At 42.4% G+C, this 21,652-nt stretch overlaps 2 protein-coding genes across 3 annotated transcripts in view; both read left to right on the top strand.

The window, feature by feature from the left end:
* The window catches only part of PEX7 (peroxisomal biogenesis factor 7), a 68,132-nt gene extending 56,831 nt beyond the window's left edge, over positions 1-11,301 (top strand). For both annotated transcript variants that reach the window (XR_012919270.1, XM_012739432.3), the window contains exon 10: positions 11,151-11,301. Coding sequence is in view for 1 of the 2 variants with exons in the window: in XM_012739432.3 (XP_012594886.1) it covers positions 11,151-11,219 (69 nt within the window). In the remaining variant the exon portion in view is untranslated. The remainder of the gene's footprint in view (positions 1-11,150) is intronic.
* A 6,456-nt stretch (positions 11,302-17,757) lies between these two features.
* On the top strand, positions 17,758-20,934 carry SLC35D3 (solute carrier family 35 member D3). Its single transcript, XM_012739430.2, has 2 exons — positions 17,758-18,196; positions 19,216-20,934. Exons 1-2 carry the CDS (start codon positions 17,758-17,760, stop codon positions 20,025-20,027), a joined length of 1,251 nt encoding a protein of 416 aa, XP_012594884.2. The 3' UTR covers positions 20,028-20,934.
* Positions 20,935-21,652: the final 718 nt, after the last annotated feature.

The following is a 21,652-nucleotide window of genomic DNA, read 5'->3' as shown; positions in this document are numbered from 1 at the left end:
ACTATATGTGATTGCTGGAATTTTCAATGGTTCAGTCTAGCATTTTGAAGATAGCAACACTAGAATTTAGTGATGGATTGAAAGTGGGCTATGAAAGTAGCAAAAGAATCAAGTTTTGCTTCTAGTATTTGGACCTAGGAGACAAGGTGGACAGTGGTTTAATTTACTGAGGTGTAGGGGAAGAGGAGGAGGTTTGGGACAGGAGCAATCAAGAGTTAATGTTTGAGGCCGGGCGCGGTGGCTCACGCCTGTAATCCTAGCACTCTGGGAGGCCGAGGCGGGCGGATTGCTCAAGGTCAGGAGTTCGAAACCACCCTGAGCAAGAGCGAGACCCCGTCTCTACTATAAATAGAAAGAAATTAATTGGCCAACTAATATATATACAAAAAATTAGCTGGGCATGGTGGCGCATGCCTGTAGTCCCAGCTACATGGGAGGCTGAGGCAGGAGGATTGCTTGAGCCCAGGAGTTTGAGGTTGCTGTGAGCTAGGCTGACGCCATGGCACTCACTCTAGCCTGGGCAACAAAGCGAGACTCTGTCTCAAAAAAAAAAAAAAAAAAAAAAGAGTTAATGTTTGCAGTATCTCCTGTTAAACATGTAAATGGAGATGTCTGGTAGGCAGTTCGATATAGGCTTGACACTTTAGAGGACAGTTTATATGCAGAAGTAAAGTATGACAGAAATAGAATAAGGAAGTAAAGGAAAAATTGGAAGTATAGTTGACCCTTGAAAAACACAGGGTAGAGGTGCCAGCAGAGTTGCAAAGCCACATATAACCTTTGATCCCCAAAGACTTAACTACTAATAGCCTACTGTTGACCAGTAGCCTTACCAAACACATAAACAGTCAATTAACACATATTTTATATATGTATTATATGTCATATTCCTGTAATAAAGTAAGCTAGAGAAAAGAAAATGTTATTGGGAAAATCATAAGGAAGAGAAAATATATTTCCTGTTCATTAAGTAGAAGAGGATCATCATAAAGTTCTTTATCCTCGTCATGTGCAGTCTGAGTCTGTCTGAGGAGGAGGAGGAAGAGGAGGAGGGGTTGGTCTTGTTTTCTCAAGTGGCAGAAGCAGAGGAGGTAGAAGGGAGAGGCAGGAAAGGCAAACACACTTGGCTTAATTTTTATTGAAAAAAATCCACATATAAGTGGATGTGTACAGTTCAAACCCATGTTGTTCAAGGGTCAATTGTATACTGTTATAAAGTTCTTATTGTCACATGTTGAGTAATATAGTATTATTTGAGGGTAGATTGTGATAAATTCAATGTGTGTATTATAAACTTTATGGTAACCTTTAAGAAGTTTTAGAAAAAGAGGTATAATGAATAAGCCAGTAGTGGAGATAAAATGGAATTATAAAAAGCAATCAATTACCTCATAAATGCCATATATGAAAAACCCCCAGCCAAACATCACACTCAGTGGTCAAAGACTGAAAGCTTTTCCTCTAAGATTACGAATAAGACAAGGATGTATACCTTTGCCACTTCTATTCAACATAATGCTGGAAGTTTTAGCCAGAGCAGTTAGGCCAGAAAAAGAAATAAGGCATAGAAATTGGCAAGGAAGAAGTAAAATTACCTCTGTTCACAGATGACATCATCTTATATATAGAAACCCTTTAAACCTGGGTTCACTCATGTGGGTCCAGGCATTTGGTGGCATAACTAGGGCTAGACGGTCTTAGATGGCCTCGTTCACATGCCTGGTGGGTAGAGCTGGCTGTCTTCTGCCCTCTGTGCCTCCAAGTGAGCCCAGGCTTCTTCACTTAGCAGTTATATGTTTCCAAGAGGGCAAGAGCAAAAGCTTCAAGCCATCCTGAGGACAAGATTTGGAAGTCACATATTTCTTCTTTTGCAAAACAAGTGATAAGGCCAGCCCAGATTCAAAGAGTGGGAAATAGACTCCACCTCTTGATGGGAGAACCTGTGAAGAATTTGTAGTTGTTTAAAATTTTATCATGCAGTTTAAAAACTCGGCTCATGTTTTGGTTCAAATCTCTGCTCCCACCATCTTTAATATCAGGTTTAAAGGTTGACAGTAGATAAAAATATTTTTAAATTCTCAATAGGAGTGTGTTGGTGCAGTTAGTGGTTTAAATTATTTCTAACATATTATACTTATTCTTGATTCTCACAATACATGTCAAGTTTATTGACTACCAGTTAATTTGATTTTATCCTTTGTTCATATTTCATTCTCTTAGAAAGTATCTTTCTCTTGCCTTAGTATCTTTCCATCTGCTTTCAGAAACCTGTTGTCTCTTATGATCTTAGCAGCTGTAGGACCTTGCTGACGTTACTTTAGTGCTCTGTGTTTTGCTATATTCTCTGTCATAAAAGAGATTTATACGAGTTCTTATATGTATAATTCTTTTTCTTTTTAGCTTCTCCCTTCTTAGAGATCTGAAAAATGAGGTCCAAAGGCATTCTTATATTATACCACCTTTCTTTTTGACAGAATGTAAGATCTTATCTTTAAAGGTTTAAAACTTGACAAATAAGTGTCTGGGGTCATTCTTTAAGGATAATTGCTGAGACATACTCCACGCCCTCTCTTGTTAACCAGGCTGAAGTTATTTTTTACTTGAGAAAATTTTGTCTTTGATTTTTTTTCTCTCTGATCATGATTTATACAGTTCTAGCATTTTCTCTTTTCTTTTTTATCCTTATTATTTCTAAATTGGATATTCTTTTTCTGTTTTTACATTTGTGATTCTAGACCTGTAATATGATTTATATCATTAGAATTTCTGTATCAATTTATCTTTAGAACTCCTGACTTTGTCCTCTCAGTATCAATTCTGCTCTTTTGAATGCTCAATGATATTTAATTTAGTATTTATAAGCTGGGTGCGGGTTTACATATCTTTACACATTCCTTTTATAGTATAGTTATTTCTCTCTTTAATCTCTTTTTAAGTAGACATTATCCATTTATTCCAAGATGTCACCTCTATAAGCTTAATAAAGTTTAACTTTTTTCTCATGATGAAATGTGGGAAATTACATTTAGAAGAAAGAGGAAAGATTACCCATGGTCCCCTCACTCCTGAAAGAATCTCTGTTATACCATATTATTATGTTTCTTTGCAGTACTTTTTCATTAAAAAAAACAGCTTTTTAATTGAAGTGTAACATTCATATTAAAAGATGCCCATATTTCAAAATCTTCCTCCCTCTTTGCTAATGGTAACGACTCTTCCAGTCTCTTTCTTTATGTGTGCCTTCTGGGACTCACAAAATGCTTGGTAAGCATTATCTTTAATGACTGAACATCCTGATCTATGCTAGGAACATGTAGTCCTATAAAGACTCTTCCTTAAAATATGATAGAAGTTTTATATATTTTTGTTTTATTTCAATAGAAGATGTTTAGATTTGGTTCTGATTTAAACTAGGTCTTGAGATGTATTTTTCAAAGCATCTTTGGCTTTGTTGGGTTTTTAACTTAAAAAAATGAGGTAACATTTAAAAACTCGGCTCATGTTTTGGTTCAAATCTCTGCTCCCACCATCTTTAATATCAGGTTTAAAGGCTGACAGTAGATAAAAATATTTTTAAATTCTCAATAGGAGTTTGGAAAATTGGATTTTAGAAGAGGGCTAACATTACTGGTAGTTAGGATATCTGTGTCCTGTTCACCTTTTATCTCAGGTGATATTTTCTGCATCTGTCACAGACTAGCTTTAGAGTTGAAAAGAACATGTGCCAGAAGCATTCATTGTCCTCAGGCATTAGTCTCTGCTGTTTCCTTGTTGATGCTTTCATAATTGTGTAATTTTGTAGCTTGCAATGATGTAACAAGGGCTTGTTTTCTCCCCCAGCCAAAGAACATTTCCCAGGCCCAGCTCCGTAGGGTCTCAGTGTGCTCGTAGGATGGATGGTGTTGGGCTGTGTCTGCTGCTCTCTGCACTCCGTAGACAGCCCTTGCCATGACAGCTTCCAGATCGTTGACACCTTAGTCTCTGCTGCCCCAGCCTCTGGGTTCCCATTCCTGAATCATCCACTTTCCGCTTCATTTTCCTTTCTCTAGACTACAGAGGATTGTTTCTAAAAACCCAGCAAACATACTGACTGGTCACACTGTAAATTACCTTTTTAAAGAACTTCATTTGGGCTCTTGGTCCTACTCAATTTACCTTTGAAGTCTTTTTGATTTTTTTTTAGCCCATTCTGCACAGTATCTTTTCTCAACCTTTTTTTTTTTTTTAGCATCAGTATCTGAACATTTGACCTTATGTTCTACTTTACTGTAAAAAGAGAGTTTCCAGGAATGGGCATCTTCTTCCATCTCTATCACCTCATTCTGTCTCTGTCTTTTCCCCTTCCTTCCAGTGCGTTCCTAATTTTCTCACTGGCTCCCTTATCCAGGTCTTTGCTTCCTCAATTATCTGCTGGTTTTAGATCTTCAGTCAGCTCTTTTTTCCATTTTCAAAGCTCTCTGGGGCTTACCATCACTTGACCCCACTGCTCTGTCTCACTACCAGTAAATGTCATTTCTCTTCTGTTATCAAACATCTAGAATTAGTAGATTTACCTGTCTCTTTTACTTTCTCAAAATGCATATTCTCTTTTAACCCCCTGTACCTGTTTTCCTTTCATCATTTAATCAAAGTGAAACCCAAAACGTTCACCAGTAAACTCGTGAAAACCAATTAGCCTTTCCTCATACTAAACTTCTTGGTTAGCTATGTAATTTTGAGATTTAAAAAAATCTTCTCTCCTGTTGTTTTAATGCTACCATACCGACCTCTTTTTCTTTACCTCCTTGCTAAATGTCTTCATCTCCTTTGCCAGCAGTTTCTTCCTTACCATCCTTTCAAAAGTTAGATGTTCTCCAGTATTCAATCTTAGTCCTCTCTTGTGCAACTTCCCCTTGAAGCTGGCATTTAATTTTGTACTAACAATGCTTGCCCCATTTATCCAATTGACTTTACTGTGTGATCTGAGTGGAGGTTTTGCTTTTCCTCCAGTATTCCTAACCTGGTCAATTGCTTGCATATGGGGCCAGACTAGAGACCTGGGAAGTCATCCTAGTTTTATCCCTCTCCATCCTCTAAATGCAGCTGGGCATCAGCTGAATTCTTTCTACCTTCACTGCCATAGATAAGCACTTGTTTGTATCTCTGCCATGGATTACTGTAATAGTCTCTGGTCTCTAAAGGTTTTCCATCATCCTGTTGATTCTCCATGCTGCTTCCAGGGAGAGGTTTCCATAATGCAAATATGATTTTGTTAGTTCTTTACCTGAAATATATCAGGTCCTGTTAAAAGCAGCAGCAAGATGAAAATTACCACTATCACTACTGTTAATCAACATGGTTCTAAAACTTATAACCAGTTATTAATAGGAGAAAACAAAATGTAATATAAATATTTTTAAAGGTAGAATATTTTATCATTTGTACTTCATACGATTGTCAAATTGAATAATCCAAGTATATCAACTTTAAGCCTATTAAAATTCAATAAGAAGGGTAGTTAATATAAACATACAAAATTGAATACCTTATAGATACCAGCAATCATCAGTTAGAAAATAAAATGGGAAAAATTGCTTTCACATGCCAACAACTGCTGTGTGTGTGCGCGCGCGCATATGCGTGTGTGAGCGTGTGTGTGTGATACATAGAGGAATAAAAATAAAAAATGTGCAGGACACTAGATGAAGAAAATTACATAATTTTACTAAGGGATCTTTTTTAAAAGACTGGAATAAATGAACAGACATATCAGAATACATTTTTCTTCTTATTGCTCCCACTTTTTTAGACTTTTGTCATCTCACATAGATACTACCATATTTGCCCCCTAACGGGTCTTTCTCATTTTGGAATTCACAGTCATTCACTCCTGTGATACTTTTAAACCACTCTGACCATTAACCTCCGGCCATACTCATTACATACCAATTTTAATTTGCAAATCAACACAAGTTATTTTTTCATTTGTATCATGTTATCTTTGCTCAGAAGCCTTCAAGAGGAAGCCCATTCCCTTCAGGCTGGAGTCTGAACTTTAAATTTTGCTTTCAAGATTCAGTATAATCTCATTCCTTTTCAATTTTAGTTTTCACCATCTTATATAATCCTCTCTTGCAGGCCAGTTACATTTTATTATTTCTCCATGGTTTTGCCACTGCTTCTCTTGCTTTCTTCCACCTCTGCCTATACAAAGTATTTCCACCTTTCAAAGTCCAGGATAACTTCTCTTCCTTTTCTCCTCCTCCTCCTTTTTCCGTCTTTGCTTTAGTAAATATTTTATGTGCCAGGAGATACATAGTGGATTAATAGAAACTACCAGATATATATATGTGTGAAATAAATATTGCATGAATGAATGAATGAAAATAATTTTTTTTAGTGTATTGGTCTCAGCTCTTTCTTTACTTTTCCATTAACTCCATAATGATTAACACAATAAACCAGATTCTCTCTTGTAGTCACTTCCTAATTTAAGCTAGTTTAGTAAGTAAAACATGTTTCTTTCTTTAGCCCAAATTTCATATATTGCTAACATAATGGATAGGCTGCTTTTTTGGAAGTTAGAGTTGACTGTTAGTGATGTTTCTCATTCTCTTTGCATCTTTCTGCCTGTTTCTCTTGTTCATTTTTGCTAAAGAGGCCATATGTCATACAGATAATTACAGTAGATTGAACACGTTTCCCAAGGGCAAAAGCAATTGTCCACAGAATTGAGAGAAAAGAGTATAATGATAAATAGAAAATGGAAAACTTGCCAATAATGTAAATCTCTTAATGGTTCAGTTGGAATTCTTGGTTATTATTAATAACCATATTAAATCATTTGAGATAAGTTACCTTATCAGTAGCATGTGTGGTAAACATTTTAGTAAAGTAGAGGGATTGATAAAATTAAGGAATATAAATTCATTTTCTATATTTCACGTGTATTTAACGTATTATATTTTCATTATAATATTTCTTTCTCTAAAGTCTGCATTTATAGGACAGATATTAAAGAGATATAATGTATCTTATTTAATCAACCAATGATAAATTTTCATTATAAACTCCTTACTGAATGCATATTTCTTTACTTTCTCGGGGTCTGTGTAGCATCTAGTCTAGTATTTTACACATAGGAAATTCTGAAATAGTAGTTTAATATAATTGATTTCTGGCATTCCATCTATTTAGAATTTAAAAATTAATTTGCTATATTGATAGAAAATAAATTTGTATTCAGTTTTCAAGAAGGATTATGTTTTAAAGAAATTGACATATTAGGTTAGTAGCAAGTAATTCATATTTCTGATTAACTTAGAAATATCCATTTTCTTGTATTAAAGTGAAAGTGAAATGATTAAAAATAGAACTTATATGGAATCTTACCCTATTCGTTTAGTTATTTTTTACTATGCTAAAAGATAACAGGTTTAAAAAATAATAATGAAGAAGATCAATTCACTCTTCCAATTTTTCATTAAGTAAAGAAATATAACATTTTGACAAACCATTTTTTTCTGTAATGTTGATAATTTTAATTCTGAGTTTTGATGAAAAGATTTGCATTTTGTTCTCAGGGGAAAGGAAATTCAGAAGGGCATAGGGATGAAATGTACCACGGTGAGGGCCTGCAAGTTAAGGAATAAATTTTCCACTTGTTTATCCTTGGGCAGAAGCAGCAGAGCCTGGAGGCCCCTACCCTTCATGCCCACATGCACACTCATGCTGTGAGGGAGGAGAGGGTCACGCGAGATATGCCTTGGCAGCCAGCCATCAAGAAACCCTAGACGGGACTCAGAAAAAAGCCTCCTCTCAAAAGATTAAGAGTTTCATTAGAGGAGTTTGTAATACAATTTAGTTGCCTTAAAACTAGAACTTTTAGTTCTTCATTTATTCTTATGTATCCCACTGCCTAGAGCATTTTTCTGTTCTCCATCATGCCCCTGCCCTACAAACAACAACAAATGTTCTCTGGCAGACTCCTGGTTTAATCCTCATCTGAGATAATACTTCTTCCAGAAAGCATCCACTTTCCTCAAATTTGGTTATAGTGGCCCCTCGCCTGCTTTTCCGGGATGCCTGATTCCTCCATCATTGTTTGTATTACTCTGCATTATGGATGTCTCTTTATGTCCCTCTTTCCACTGGACTCAAGGTCTGTGGGGACAGAGACCAGGACTATTGTGTTTATTGTCATAGCCTGCATACTTTTGACACAGAGGAGGTTCTTATTAAATCTTGGTTGAATCAATGGATGAATATACATATATATGAATTATCATTAGCTTTGTAATACTGAGGAATATTTGGCTAACAGTTCTTAAGACATAAAGGAAAGCTCCTTGTGAATCTTCTCTAAATAATATTCATGATAATCAGATATTCAATATATCCCCCAAATCCCATAAAACTTGTTGCTTTTACCCAAGTCTCTGACCTCATGCCTGATTAGGTGCTCTTGATCATGTGAGCCTCTCTCTACTCAGCAAAATCTTGCAGAAAACCACAGCTCATGCAGGGATTCATTTATTCAGCAAATATCTATCAAAGATTTACTGTATACAAATTCAAGAAATACAGATTTACAGATTTGATCGAGATATAGTCTCCGACTATAAAAAAAATCTGTTAAGGTTTAGTTTACATTCATATGTGAATTTTGTTAGAAAACAGAAACTATATAACCCAGCATGCTTTCGTTTTCTCTTTAGCTGTCATAAAGCACAGAACCTAAGTTATTGTGCCAGTATTGTGGTGTGCTCAGCTCTGATGCCTGAAAGCTTTTGCTCCATTTGTTCCCTTTAGAACAGATTCTGTTTTTGGGGGTTTTTGAAAATCTTTATTTGGACCTATGGATTAATCTGTAAACTACCTGAGCCCATTTAGAACTCAACAGGGTGCAAATCTCAAATAAATAAAAATATTATTAGCCATAGCTTAAATGATTAATAAAATTTTCCTATATCTTTATAAATAGAAATTCTGGATACTGACTTATGTAGAATAGGACCAGGAAGCTACATACACTTTGGTTTAGGAACACTTCAGGGAAGACTCAGGTTTTTGTTTAAAGATAGTTGGTCATGTTTCCTCTTTCTTAGTCATCCTCCCAGTTCTCTCTCTTCCTGCCACATATTAACCTACTAGATTTGAAACTTAGATTTGAAATAAGAATGTGAAAATGTGGCAACAAGGTGTTTTCCATTATATTAGTGGCATGTTAATCTCTTCTTTCTCCTCAGGAAAGAGAATTCTTCTTTAAGAAGAGTATTTTAACCCTGCCCAATTTTGAATTGTTTTTAGTCAACAACAAAACATTTCTGCTCATAAAGTAATCCCAAAGAACTCCATCTTAGTTCACATGACAAAAACCCAGTTAAGAAAATTGATATGCATTATGCTCCGAACGTTCTCTATTCTAGCTGCACATTAGAAAGTTCCCTAGGTAATTATAATGCACAACTAGAGAATGCTCTGGATTAGTGTTTTGGGGGTCAGGAGTTGAGAATCTGACAAAAATTATGGATTCTCTCTCCTCTTCCCACTCAATACACACACACACACACACACACACACACACACACAATGTTGCATTTATGGACTTCCTGAAACCCATCTGTAGACCTTGGTTTAAAGACCCCAGGCTGTGTATCATCCTTAAGTGATACCAATGATGCTGATCCTAGGACCACAGTTTGAAAATTAAGGCTATGAGGCTGGGGACCATCCAGGTGATTCTAATGCACACTAAAGCTTGAGAACCACTGCCTTCTAGAAGTGCCTCCAGGAAATTGCAGTTAATAGCGCGCTTTTGGCCTATTGGAGGGTTGAGATTTTTTTTTTTTAATAGCCATATGAAGAAAGACATTGTATCTTCTGTAAAACTATTCTTTTGGCATTGAATGCTTTTTGTAATGGAGGCATATTGTATATTTCTCTTATAGTGAACTTTTACATCCCCTGATGAACTGGTAAATTGATCATGATATCTGTGTATCATATTGTTTGCCTTTAATTTCATGCCCAATTTTAGCAAATATTCTCAGCCTTTTTTGTTTGTTTGTTTGAGATGAAGTCTCTGTTTCCTGGGCTAGGGTGCAGTGGCATCACCAGAGCTTACCTGCAACCTCAGACTCCTGGATTCAAGCGATCCTTTCTCATCAGCCTCCAAAGTAGCTGGGACTACAGGCGTGTGCTACCACACCTGGCTAATTTTTTATTTTTTGTAGAGATGGGGTCTCACTATGTTGCTCAGGCAGGTATTGAATTCCTGGGCTCAAGTCATCCTCCCACTTTGACCTTCAGCCTCTTTTTTTAGTATAATTATCTACCTCCTTTTCACCATTTCGTAATGTTTGTTCTTTTAATGAAATAGTTTTTCCATTACTCACTGTATGTGTTCTGTAAGAAAGCAAGGGTTATGTTTCATAGAAATAATGTTTACCCCATTGAGGGCACTAAACTCATATCCTGTGTGTGGCCATGTTAAAGGATAATTTTCAAAATAGTAATCATTAGTCTCACATCATATGAACATGTATTGAAGATTTTATTTAACTCATTTATATAACTCATATAAGATTTTACAGCTAGTTCAAAGGAACCAAAGAACACACACATGCAGGCAATCACTGCATGTTGAAATGAATTTACTAATAGGTGCAAAATTGGTCACTATCCACAGAACAAAAAAATGTAAGGTTTGGAATCATCTGTTGAGGGGTAGTCATCAGTTGCATGGCCAGAGGACAACATTTACTTGCACAGTTATTGACAGCCAAGAAATTAATCAAAACTGGGGGTTCCCTTGTATAAATTTCATCCTTTGTAACCATGAAAGTTTGGGAAATAGAGTACAAATACCTTTAGTCAAAATATCTCTCTTGCTACTTCATCCTTCATATTATTGCCTACATTTTTCCTTTTCTTCTTTTTATTGTGGAAAATCACCTTGTAGGCATCCTCAATCAATTGGAAACGATACCTGAAGTATATCTTAAAAAGAGAAAATAGACTCTTTATCAAAACTTTATCCCTGTGTTTTTCCTATTTAAAAATATGTTTACTAGTGAATGACCAACTGTACTCTATATGATTAGGATTTTACTGCCAATTTTGAATTTTTGTTCATCTAAATATGTTTCTTCTTCATTTTTGTTTTATAGGTGGCTGACTGTTCTTGGGATGAAACGATAAAGATATATGATCCTGCTTGTCTTACTGTTCCTGCATGAAATACACCGTTCTCATCAGAAACAGAGGATGTTGGCTAAAGAATTACATAACAGCAAATAAATAAACTGTTGAAAACATAAACATTAGACATTTATATCCTATTCAGATTTCAAATTTTTGAAATTTACCCAAGAATCAGTTTTGAGGCAGCTGATAAAGACTTTGGCTCACTCTTTAAGCCTGGTACATAAGCCATATTTCTTAAAATCCTAAGGAATAATTAATGTTATGGTATATCTCATAATATCTATTAAAATGTAGTATCTATTGTAAAATATATTAAAATATGAGAAATCTGTAGATTATATTGATAGTGATATATTTCATTTTTAATTTATTTCATTTTGATGTAAAATATAACACTGCTGTTGATAAAGATCAAAATAAACTCCATCTCTTGACCATTTATCATTTATGACATTCCCAACAAGACTGCTTTTTCTACAACATTATATATATAAATACTATATATAATGTCAATATATCTATGGTTCAGTAACAGGTATCAGATATATCTTCAATGTAGATTTAATTTATTCATTTATTTAGTGGTTATTAGTGAGCATCTATCATGTGCTTGACACATAGACTGAATGGGATTCTTTCAATAACTGGTGCCATGCTTTAAGAACATGGAATGCTATAAGTTAAGAGCTCACTTTTGTTACATTTATTCAAATCTTAGATATTGTACCCATGACTCTATATTCTCTCTTCCTACATCTCTACTATCAAAAAATTTTAAAACTTCTTTTTTTAAGCAAAAAGTCTTAGGTCCTACTACAGCTTCTAGCTCTTACCCTTGAAACTAGCCTTAATAATGCTATAAACTCTCTTAGCTACCTCCCTAAGTCTCCTTGAAAAATCTCTAGGTGCTGATGAACTGAAAAAAAAAAAAAAAAAAAAAAATAGGTTCACTGAGTGTGGTAGTTCATGTGGCAGGAGGATCAGTTGAGAGCAGCCTGAGCACCACAGTCAGATCCCCTTTCTACAAAAAATAGAAAAATTAGCCAGGTGTAGTGGTTCCCATCTGTAGTCCTAGGTACTTGGGAGGCTGAGGCAGAATGATTGCTTGAGCCTTGGAGTTCAGGGCTGTAGTGAGCTATGATGGCACCACTGCACTCCAGCTTGTGCAATAGAGGGAGACCCTGTCACAAAAAAAATTAGGTTAAAAAAGAAAAATTAATAAACTACTTTGCATAAAATTTATATTTTATATAACATTAAAACATGTTATAAATGGCAAAAATGATAAATTCTTAAGTGTTTGAGAATATTTAAAGAATGAAATATATTTGTAATAATCACAGTAAAAATAAACTAAAATATAGGTGTATTGTCTTCCTTATATATGTCTTTGTTACTTGGTCCAGAAAAATTTAAGATAGCTTAACATATAAAACAGCATAAATTAAAAGGTAGAACAAAAGACATAAAGTGGAGCCAGGAGTGGGGCTGGAAAGCACATACCTCAGTCCTATAAAGTTGCTACAAAGTGGGTTGAAGATTTGCTACTAAGGTTTCTAGCCTCCTAAATGGGAAATCTGGTGAGTTACACAACTGAGTGCGTATGATCTGGAGGGCATAGACTCTCTTCTAGTGCCAGGCTTGGCCCTAGCACCATACCTGGCACACAGAAGGTGCTCAATAGATATTTGTTAAATGAATGACTCTCAGGGAAAGTACAACTCTTTTTGGTTCTTAGATCAGCAATATTGTTTTCAAGAGGACACTGCTCAACATAAGTGTATTGTAATGAACAAAGTATTCAGCTACATCTTTTGAACTGTCACAATGATTAGTTTCATAGAACTTTTTCTCGTTACTGTTTTCCATATGATCCAATACATCACACCAAGGTGCAGTTCAATAAAAGCAGGTCCACAGTAGGTGTTCTCTCTGTCAGCAGAAGTTATGATAGACCTTTAGAAATACCCAAACCAGATCATTCTTACAATGAAATTATTGTTCCCTTTAGAATGAAGGAGATTTTATTAACAGAATAATCTGTCCTTGGAGCTACAATTGGAAAACTAATGAGCAGAGCTCTCCTAAAAGAGAATGTGCAAGATTTTTTAATTCGTGGTATCTCACAAGCTAAGCAGCTTCTGGACTTTGGAGGACAACCAGTAATTCCTTCTAGATTAGGAAATCAGTATTTGTCTCCTGGCTACCAAGCTTTCTCTTTGATTTCGTCCAGCTTGCCTCCCCAGGCTCCTGTACCTGCAGTGACTGAACAGCACTAAAGAGTTAGATGAAAGAGGCTGGGCATGGTGGCTCACTGTTGTAACCGTAGCACTCTGGAAGGCCAAGGAAGGAGGATCCCTTGAGCTCAGAAGTTTGAGACCAGCCAGTGTAAGAGTGAGACCCATCCCTACTAAAAATACAAAAATCAGCCAGGTGTGGTGGTATGCACCTGTAATCCCAGCTACTTGGGAGGCTGAGACAGGAGAATTGCTTGAGCCCAGGAGTTTGATGTTGCAGTGAGCTTAGGCCAAAGTCATGGCACTCAGGTGACAGAGCAAGACTCCAAGAGTAGGAAGAGGGAACTCACTATCACTGATCTGGGATGGGGGCACTATGTGAGATGCTTTTTATATATTATCCCTTTTAATCTTTATAACATCTCTGCAAGGTGGCCCCCCCTGTTTTCCAGACAAAGAAGCCAAAGTTCTCAGTAGTTATGATAGCCAGAAAATAATGAAACTGGAATTTGAAGTCTGGAATAATTGAATCCAAACCCATGGTCCTGCCACATAGCCTCTTAGGAATAACAGAAATTGGCCTGCTAAGAAATAGTCAAGATGTGGATCTCTGGTTACTAGATCCTGATCATTCCTGAGAGAACTGACAAAATTGAGTTTCCAAGTCTAAAGAGTTAAGAAGCTAACTTGAGTCTGGGGTTACCCCTACCAAGATCCATTATGCTCAGGGAGATCCAGGCTGAGAGCCAGCTGTCCCTTCTGCCTTTGGCTGGCACTTCTTAACTGTGTATCTTAGCAATAATTTGCCTCTTCCAAAAATGAACTCTCGTTAATTTTGAACTTAATAGGCCTCTCCTTGGATGTGCTAGTCCAGTTTTTCACTTTTATGTATATACTGAATACTCCCATATCTGTACCTCCTGCCTTCCCCACCTGGGTTTCCCACAAGCCTGCGTACTCACTTTGTTCCAGGAACCAGATTGCTGGGGACTATCTTGAAGGCTGATTATCACAATATGCTTTTTAAAGTAGCACATTATAGACAAATGTGTATGATATCCTAATTTTATGTTTTAAAAAGGGGGATGTGTGTATAAATACATATATGAAAAAGACCGAAAGGCTCTACACCAAACAGCAAGCTCTGTGTGGTGGGGTGGGGGATGGTGAACACTGAAGATAGCTTATTCACTTACATATAAAAGTTATTTTCCTTTAATATACTACAATGATCATGTGTTACTTTTACAATAAAAAATAACAAAGTAAATAAAAATTTCAAAAAGACCATATTTCCTTCTCCAGGAAGCTTTCTCGGCCATCCCTCTCAAGCTGATTAACTTGCTCTCCTGGGCAAATGCCCTGTTTCCTGCCACAAGACCCCACTGTTGCATTGGCATTAGCTTCATTGTGTTCCCTCACTCCCACCTGTGAATCCCTAAGAACTAAGGTGAGTCTTTGAGTCCTTTCTGTCCTCTCTGGCTAACAGACTACCTAGCACAAAATAGTCGCTCTATATGTTTGTTGAATGAAGGAACTAAAGCACTCAGTTAATGCCATTCATATTTATTGAGTAGCTCCAAAGATAATGAGCTAGAGTACCTTGGTACCTTGATACCAATAGGTCCATAGCTATTTGATGTTCTGATCTACATTCTTGTTCAATTTAACCTTGCTAAACATAGTACTCTTATTTTTTCCCAGTTTTCTGGAGGAGCTTATCTAGTAACTGGTTTTGTGGGAGATGGGGTTAAGATATCTTTAAAAAAAGAAAAGCCGTAATGGAAAAAAACATTATATGCAATAAAGTGGAGAGAATATGCTCTGTTTCATGCCACTGTAGGTTTCAAATATTAAGCTAAATTGTCTTTCCTAAATGAGATGGGTAAGATAGCTGAATCAGCCCCAAATCTTTTACCTAAAGTTAATATCACAAATGGAAGCAATTATAATTGCAAGGCAGAAATGAATCATTCCAAAAGTAGGTCTGTGCAGCCACTTCTTTATAATATTCGCTTAGGATGGCTTAAAGCGGCCATCTTTTAATTGGAATGGTCCCCAGAAGCAGAAATCTGCAATTTGCTGATGTCTTTAAAAAGTTAATTTTCAAAGTTTTTAATCTGAATATATTTGGGGTATACACTTACACCACACACATACACACCATGTGAACTGCTGCTTCAGACTGCATTATTTCCTGAAGGAATAACATCAACTCTTGAAAAACAGTCCCTTAAACAGCCCATAGCGTGTAACCACAACTTTTAGCAACAAAAACCCAGAAGCTCCCCAGGGAACCGGAAGCACGTGTTTTCTGCGGAACGCTTTCCAGTGTTATTCCTGGAAAGCTGGCGCTGTGGGCCATTCACCAACATTTTCTTGAGTGCCCCCGTGTCGGGGACAGGGAGGTGGCCCTACTAGGCGCTCACACAGAGCTGGCGCACTGGCTGAGCCCGCGCTCTCCCGCCCAAGTGGGCACTCACACCACGGAAAGCTGGCGGGGATGAAGGGCTGCGGTGACACCGCCCATCCCTGCCGCGGTGACAATAATCACAGTGTCACCACCCGAGCTGAAGTGTCGAGTTCAGCGCAGAGGTGGCAGAGGCAAAAAACAGAAGAATCGCGAGAGTCGTGGATCCCGTGTATTAAGGCAATGGGGTGCAGCGTGGTGAGGAGGTTGCGAAGCCCGGGGCTAGGAGAAGGGAACGGCGGGCCGGCGGGGAACGAAAAGGGTGGCGGAGCGCAGCAGTCTCCAACTCTGTCCTCCCAACCCAGCCCCGGCCGAGGCCACACATTCCAAGTGAGCGAAGACACCTCGGGTGAGCGAATCCCTCTGCGGCTGCTGCTGCTGATTTAACTACGGGTCCGGGTGCTACTTTCCAGGGAATTGAATTCTGATCAAAGACTCACCGAAGTCTCGTGCCCGAAAAAAATAAGAATTTCCTTTTTCTCTTAGCCACATGGGAAGCACACAGTTCACAAGTCCTGCGGGGCGGAGGCACACCCTGGCCCAGGGCGGTGGTGCCCCCGCCCCCGGTCGTCCTGCCCCCCGCCCCAGGCAGCCCGCGACGGCCCCACAGGCTGACCAGTTTCCTGGGATCTGGAGAGAGCTACCCGGAGTCTGCCCGCGGGATGAAGGGCCCCGGGTTCCCGCCCCCGCCGCGCCCTCCCTCTCCCCGCCCTCCCCCTCGCCCCCTTCTCTTCCCCTCCCCCTCGCCCCCTCCCCCTCGCCCCTTCCCCTCCCCTCCTCCTTCCCCTCCCCCTCGCCCCCTCCCCCTCGCCCCTTCCCCTCCCCTCCCGCCCCTGGGGCAGCGTCGCCCCTGCTCTCCTCCGGAACTGGTAGTGGCTACTCGCACCAGTGACTTCGTCTCTGCTGTTTTGCTTTGTATCTGTGCTTCACTTCGAAGGTGTGGCCCTCGCCCCAGCCTCTGCCGCCCCGCGAGGCCGCCGCGCCCCCTGAAGCGCCCCCGGAGCCGCGCGCGTCGCCCCGACCCTCCCTGGAAGGCGCGCGGACAGCCGTGCGCACCGCCCGGCGCCACGGCCGCAGCTCCCGGGGCCATGAGGTCCTTTGAGCCGGGCGTCGCGCCCGGATCCCGGGCATCAGGGGCCCCGCCGCCGCCAGCACCGACGGCTTTCGCTGCCCGGGCGGCAGCCGGACGGAGTCCCGCAGCTGCGCGGGGAGGCGCCGTGGGTGGAAAAACCGCTGCGGCGGGGGGAAGGGCGTTGGGGGCGCCGTCACTTGTTGCGACCAATAAAGGGTGCTCGATCCTGGAGCGCTGGTGGTTGTAAAATCTCTGGTCGTGCCCGGATCCCCCCACCCAGGCCCCTCGGCCGGGAGCAAGGGGCAAGCGAGGGCAGCGGCCCTGTGGGGGAGACGGGGCCGCGCCCCGAGAGCCCGCCCGGGTGGGCGCCGCCGCCGAGGGGTGCGGGCACGTCCCGCCCCGGCGCGCCCAGCCGCCCGGCTTCCCTCCGCAGAGCGTCTTCCCTGACGGCGGAACCGCGCGGGACACGACCCGTCACGGCTCGTCACCTACTTACAAATCGCTGTCGCTAGGATTCCCGCCACTCCTCTCAGACCGGCCCCCCCACCCTTGCCACTTTTCGGAGTCCCCCGCCCTCGTCACTGTCTCCCTGGAGCTGCGGGGCAGTCGGACGCGGAGTCGCCGAAGCGCGAGGACGCCTGGCCGGAGCTGCCCCCTGCAGCCCAGCGGGCGTCCCCAGCCCTTCGCCGCGGCGCTGGGCCGGCGCCCCCGCCGCCCCCGCAGCGCTCCCGGCGCTCGCCTCCCGCAGGGCGCGGAGCTCCGCCGCCGCCGGGTGCAGCGGGGCCGGCGCGATGCGGCAGCTGTGCCGGGGCCGCGTGCTGGGCATCTCGGTGGCCATCGCGCACGGGGTCTTCTCGGGCTCCCTCAACATCCTGCTCAAGTTCCTCATCAGCCGCTACCAGTTCTCCTTCCTGACCCTGGTGCAGTGCCTGACCAGCTCCACCGCGGCGCTGAGCCTGGAGCTGCTGCGGCGCCTCGGGCTCATCGCGGTGCCCCCCTTCGGCCTGAGCCTGGCGCGCTCCTTCGCGGGGGTCGCAGTGCTCTCCACGCTGCAGTCCAGCCTCACGCTCTGGTCCCTGCGCGGCCTCAGCCTGCCCATGTACGTGGTCTTCAAGCGCTGCCTGCCCCTGGTCACCATGCTCATCGGCGTCCTGGTGCTCAAGAACGGCGCGCCCTCGCCGGGGGTGCTCGCGGCCGTGCTCATCACCACCTGCGGCGCCGCCCTTGCAGGTGAGCGGGCCCCGCGCAGACCCCCAGCCCAGCCCGGCCCACCCCGCCGGGCAGAGACCGCGAGGATCACTCAATGCAACGCCCTTACTTCCAGATGGGGAGACTGAGGCAGAGAGAGGCGGAGAGCTTTGAAAGTGGTCGCTCCGCTCGCGAAAGGGACTTCCCCATTGCTCCAGTCTCCTCCCTGAGACACCGCTAGCCCAGTGTCCTGGCTCCTGACCCCCGCCCCTGCTTCACCTCCTATCGCTCTGCCCGCCACCCCCGACCCCGGTCTTCCCCGACCCGGTCTTCCCCTTGCACCCCTTCCTCCGGCAGAGGTGGGAGGGCCGCCTGAGCCTGGCAGCTGGAGTCCTCCAACCCTGGGCCGAGCCGGAAGGAGGGGGGCCGTGAACTTCCTTGGGTCACCAGGGGCTGGAATGATTGTGGGGGATGGGAGGCGAAGCTCGGGCTCCCAGGGCTACTCTGGGGTGTCGGGCGCCGCGTGGGGGGCTGTGGGCGCGAGGCAGAGGGGCTGGACCGGGACCCAGCTACGGGCCGGGCTGGGCAGACTGAGCGAGACGAGAGCCTGGGGCAGCGGGAAACCTTCTCTCGCGGCCACGCCTGGCCCGCTCCGGGTGAGAGGCCACCAGCTGGGGCTCCCTCTCTCTTCTGTTGCTCCACCGTACCCGGACTGGGTAGAGGCACCACGCGCCTGAGTGACCTCGGTGCCAATGCGGGGAAGGCATCTGCGCTTTCTGGAACCTTTGTCGTAGACCGAGGAAGCGGGGTGACGCGGGGGCATGGCAGAAAGGCGCCTCTCCTTATGCATGGCCCGGGGCATTGACTGAGCTTGGCTGTCGCATTTTACACTAGTAGCCAGCCTAGGCATGGCGAGGCTCCGTTGGTCACTCAGGAGTTCTGCAGGCAGAGCTGGGCGCGAACCCCGTCTACTTTCCAACCCGACACCCCCCAGCGCCAACCTGCTGTCTTCTCTCTTTTCCCTCCTGCCCTGGCTCGGCTGTCCTGGTGGTGCGCTGCAGGAGCCGGCGACCTGACTGGCGACCCCATCGGGTACGTAACTGGCGTGCTGGCGGTGCTGGTGCACGCCGCCTACCTGGTGCTCATCCAGAAGGCGAGCGCAGACACCGAGCACGGGCCGCTCACCGCGCAGTACGTCATCGCCGTCTCCGCCACCCCGCTCCTGGTAGTCTTCTCCTTCGCCAGCACCGACTCCATCCACGCCTGGGCCTTCCCAGGCTGGAAGGACCCGGCCATGGTCTGCATCTTCGTGGCCTGCGTCCTGATCGGCTGCGCCATGAACTTCACCACGCTGCACTGCACCTACATCAACTCGGCCGTGACCACCAGCTTCGTGGGCGTGGTGAAGAGCATCGCCACCATCACGGTGGGCATGGTGGCCTTCAGCGACGTGGAGCCCACCTCTCTGTTCATTGCTGGCGTCGTGGTGAACACCCTGGGCTCCATCATTTACTGCGTGGCCAAATTCATGGAGACCAGAAAGCAAAGCAACTACGAGGACCTGGAGTCGCAGCCCGGGGGAGAGGAGGCGCTGCCAAGTGGAGACCAGATGCCGTTCGTTATGGAAGAGCTGCCCCAGGAGGGAGGAAATGGCCTGTCAGGAGGTGGCGAGGCAGCAGGTGGCCCTGCTCAGCAGAGTGGGCAAGAGGCGAGGGGCAGTCCTGGAGGAGCCCCGCTGGTGGCTAGGAGCTCTGAGGAAGGGAGCAAGAGGTCATTAAAAGATGCTTATCTGGAAGTGTGGAGGTTGGTTAGGGGAACCAAGTATATGAAGAAGGATTATTTGATAGAAAACGAAGAGTTACCCAGTCCTTGAAAAGGAAATGCATGTATGTACATATGTACATACACTTATTTTGTATGTTAGAAATAACATGTTTTTAATGAGGGGCCTTCAGTTTTATTATTTGAGGAGTGGGAAAGGGAAGCCAAGAAAGAAGCTGAAAGGTACTGACAGAGCAACAGAATTAGCACCTGTGTGAATTATTAAGCGTGAATGCCTGCGGCATCATAATAGACAAAAGAATGTGAAGGTGCTTAATAAAGTCAGGCAGTGGTTTCTGAGTCAGACTCCTGACACATTTATTTTTTTGTCATTATAACCACAACCAAATATCTGCATGTACCAAGAGTCCCTAAACCACCCCCTTCAAAGATGGAATGTAGAAATGATGACAGCACTTACTAAGTTCAAAGATTCAGGGGCACATTTTTGATGATAGTTAGAACTACAGTTTTTATCGACAGTCGGCAAAGAGTACATTGTTGAAATGACATATATAAATATACTGAATTGATGTTTACTGTTTATAGTCATCTGAAATGTTTACTCTAATTTTTCTTGTTTTTTAAAATAAGTGCTCTATTATTCTATTATATATTGGTAGAAAATGTTAAAGCTATTTTGAGAATATGAGTTCTTAGCTTTATGAAGTCTAAAGTTTGCTTTTAGTAATTATAAAAATATTCTAAAAGTTGTTTTGGTTCGTTGCTTTGTAATATTTATTATTGAATGCCATGACCTTTCTTAAAACCAGTTTTACTGTGTCCAATATTCTTTCAAGCAAATGCTATGGCTGAAATATAATTCAGGATTAACTAAAGCCCAGCCAGAAAAGGGGCCATCCTGTTAAGCAACCCTTTCCAGTCGCACTGCATATCCCAAACCATGTTACCAAACCATGTTACAAAAAGAGCAACTGCTATAGTCACATTATGATATTTTTCTATCTTAAATTTGTCAAAATAAAGTATAAGTCTATCTATTAAAAGATACGTTGTTAGAGATTTATTTTAGACACCTTTATGTTCTATTGTCACTATATGGTTTGCTTTTACCTTCAATGTATGATGTATAATGTCTAATATGTAGGGGCCATGCCATCAAGAATTTCCTAAATTAAGAAGGCAATTTGGTTTAAAACAAAACCAAACAAAAAAAAAATGAAAACACATTCTCTAGTGGAGGAAACTATTACAAAATAAGATAAAATACTGCCTTACACTGAGGTACGTATGAAAGCCATCCACGCCAGACTTCAGTTAACATGGAGTTTGAAAAGTAATAAACAGTAGAGTCCACCAAGGAGGAAACCTCCTGTCAACCCCTGGCAGGAGAGGTACTTTGAGAGTGAGGACATGGACATGTCTGCCAGCATGTTTCTGAGGTTCTCAGGTGGTATTAACAGTATCTTGTATTTTCCTTTCCTTTCCAAAAATCAAAGCAAAACAAAAAGCAAAAGCAATAATGAAGTCTCAGCTTCATCCGTTTAGCTCCACAAGCGGGTGAACAAGTGTAATAGTGATTTGTGATTGGTCCTGGTTTGCTGGTTTTCACGGGCAATTGATTGCTTGCATAGTTAGCTCCACAAGCCATTTAAGATGCAGGAGCCCTCCTATGCTGCAGTTAGAAATGCTTCGCCAGGGTTCTAATGACTTCTT

This window comes from Microcebus murinus, chromosome 5 (assembly GCF_040939455.1).
Source record: "Microcebus murinus isolate Inina chromosome 5, M.murinus_Inina_mat1.0, whole genome shotgun sequence".
Taxonomy (NCBI): Eukaryota; Metazoa; Chordata; class Mammalia; order Primates; family Cheirogaleidae; genus Microcebus; species Microcebus murinus.
Note: the sequence above shows the minus strand (reverse complement) of the source record. Positions and strands in the feature narration are given on the sequence as shown.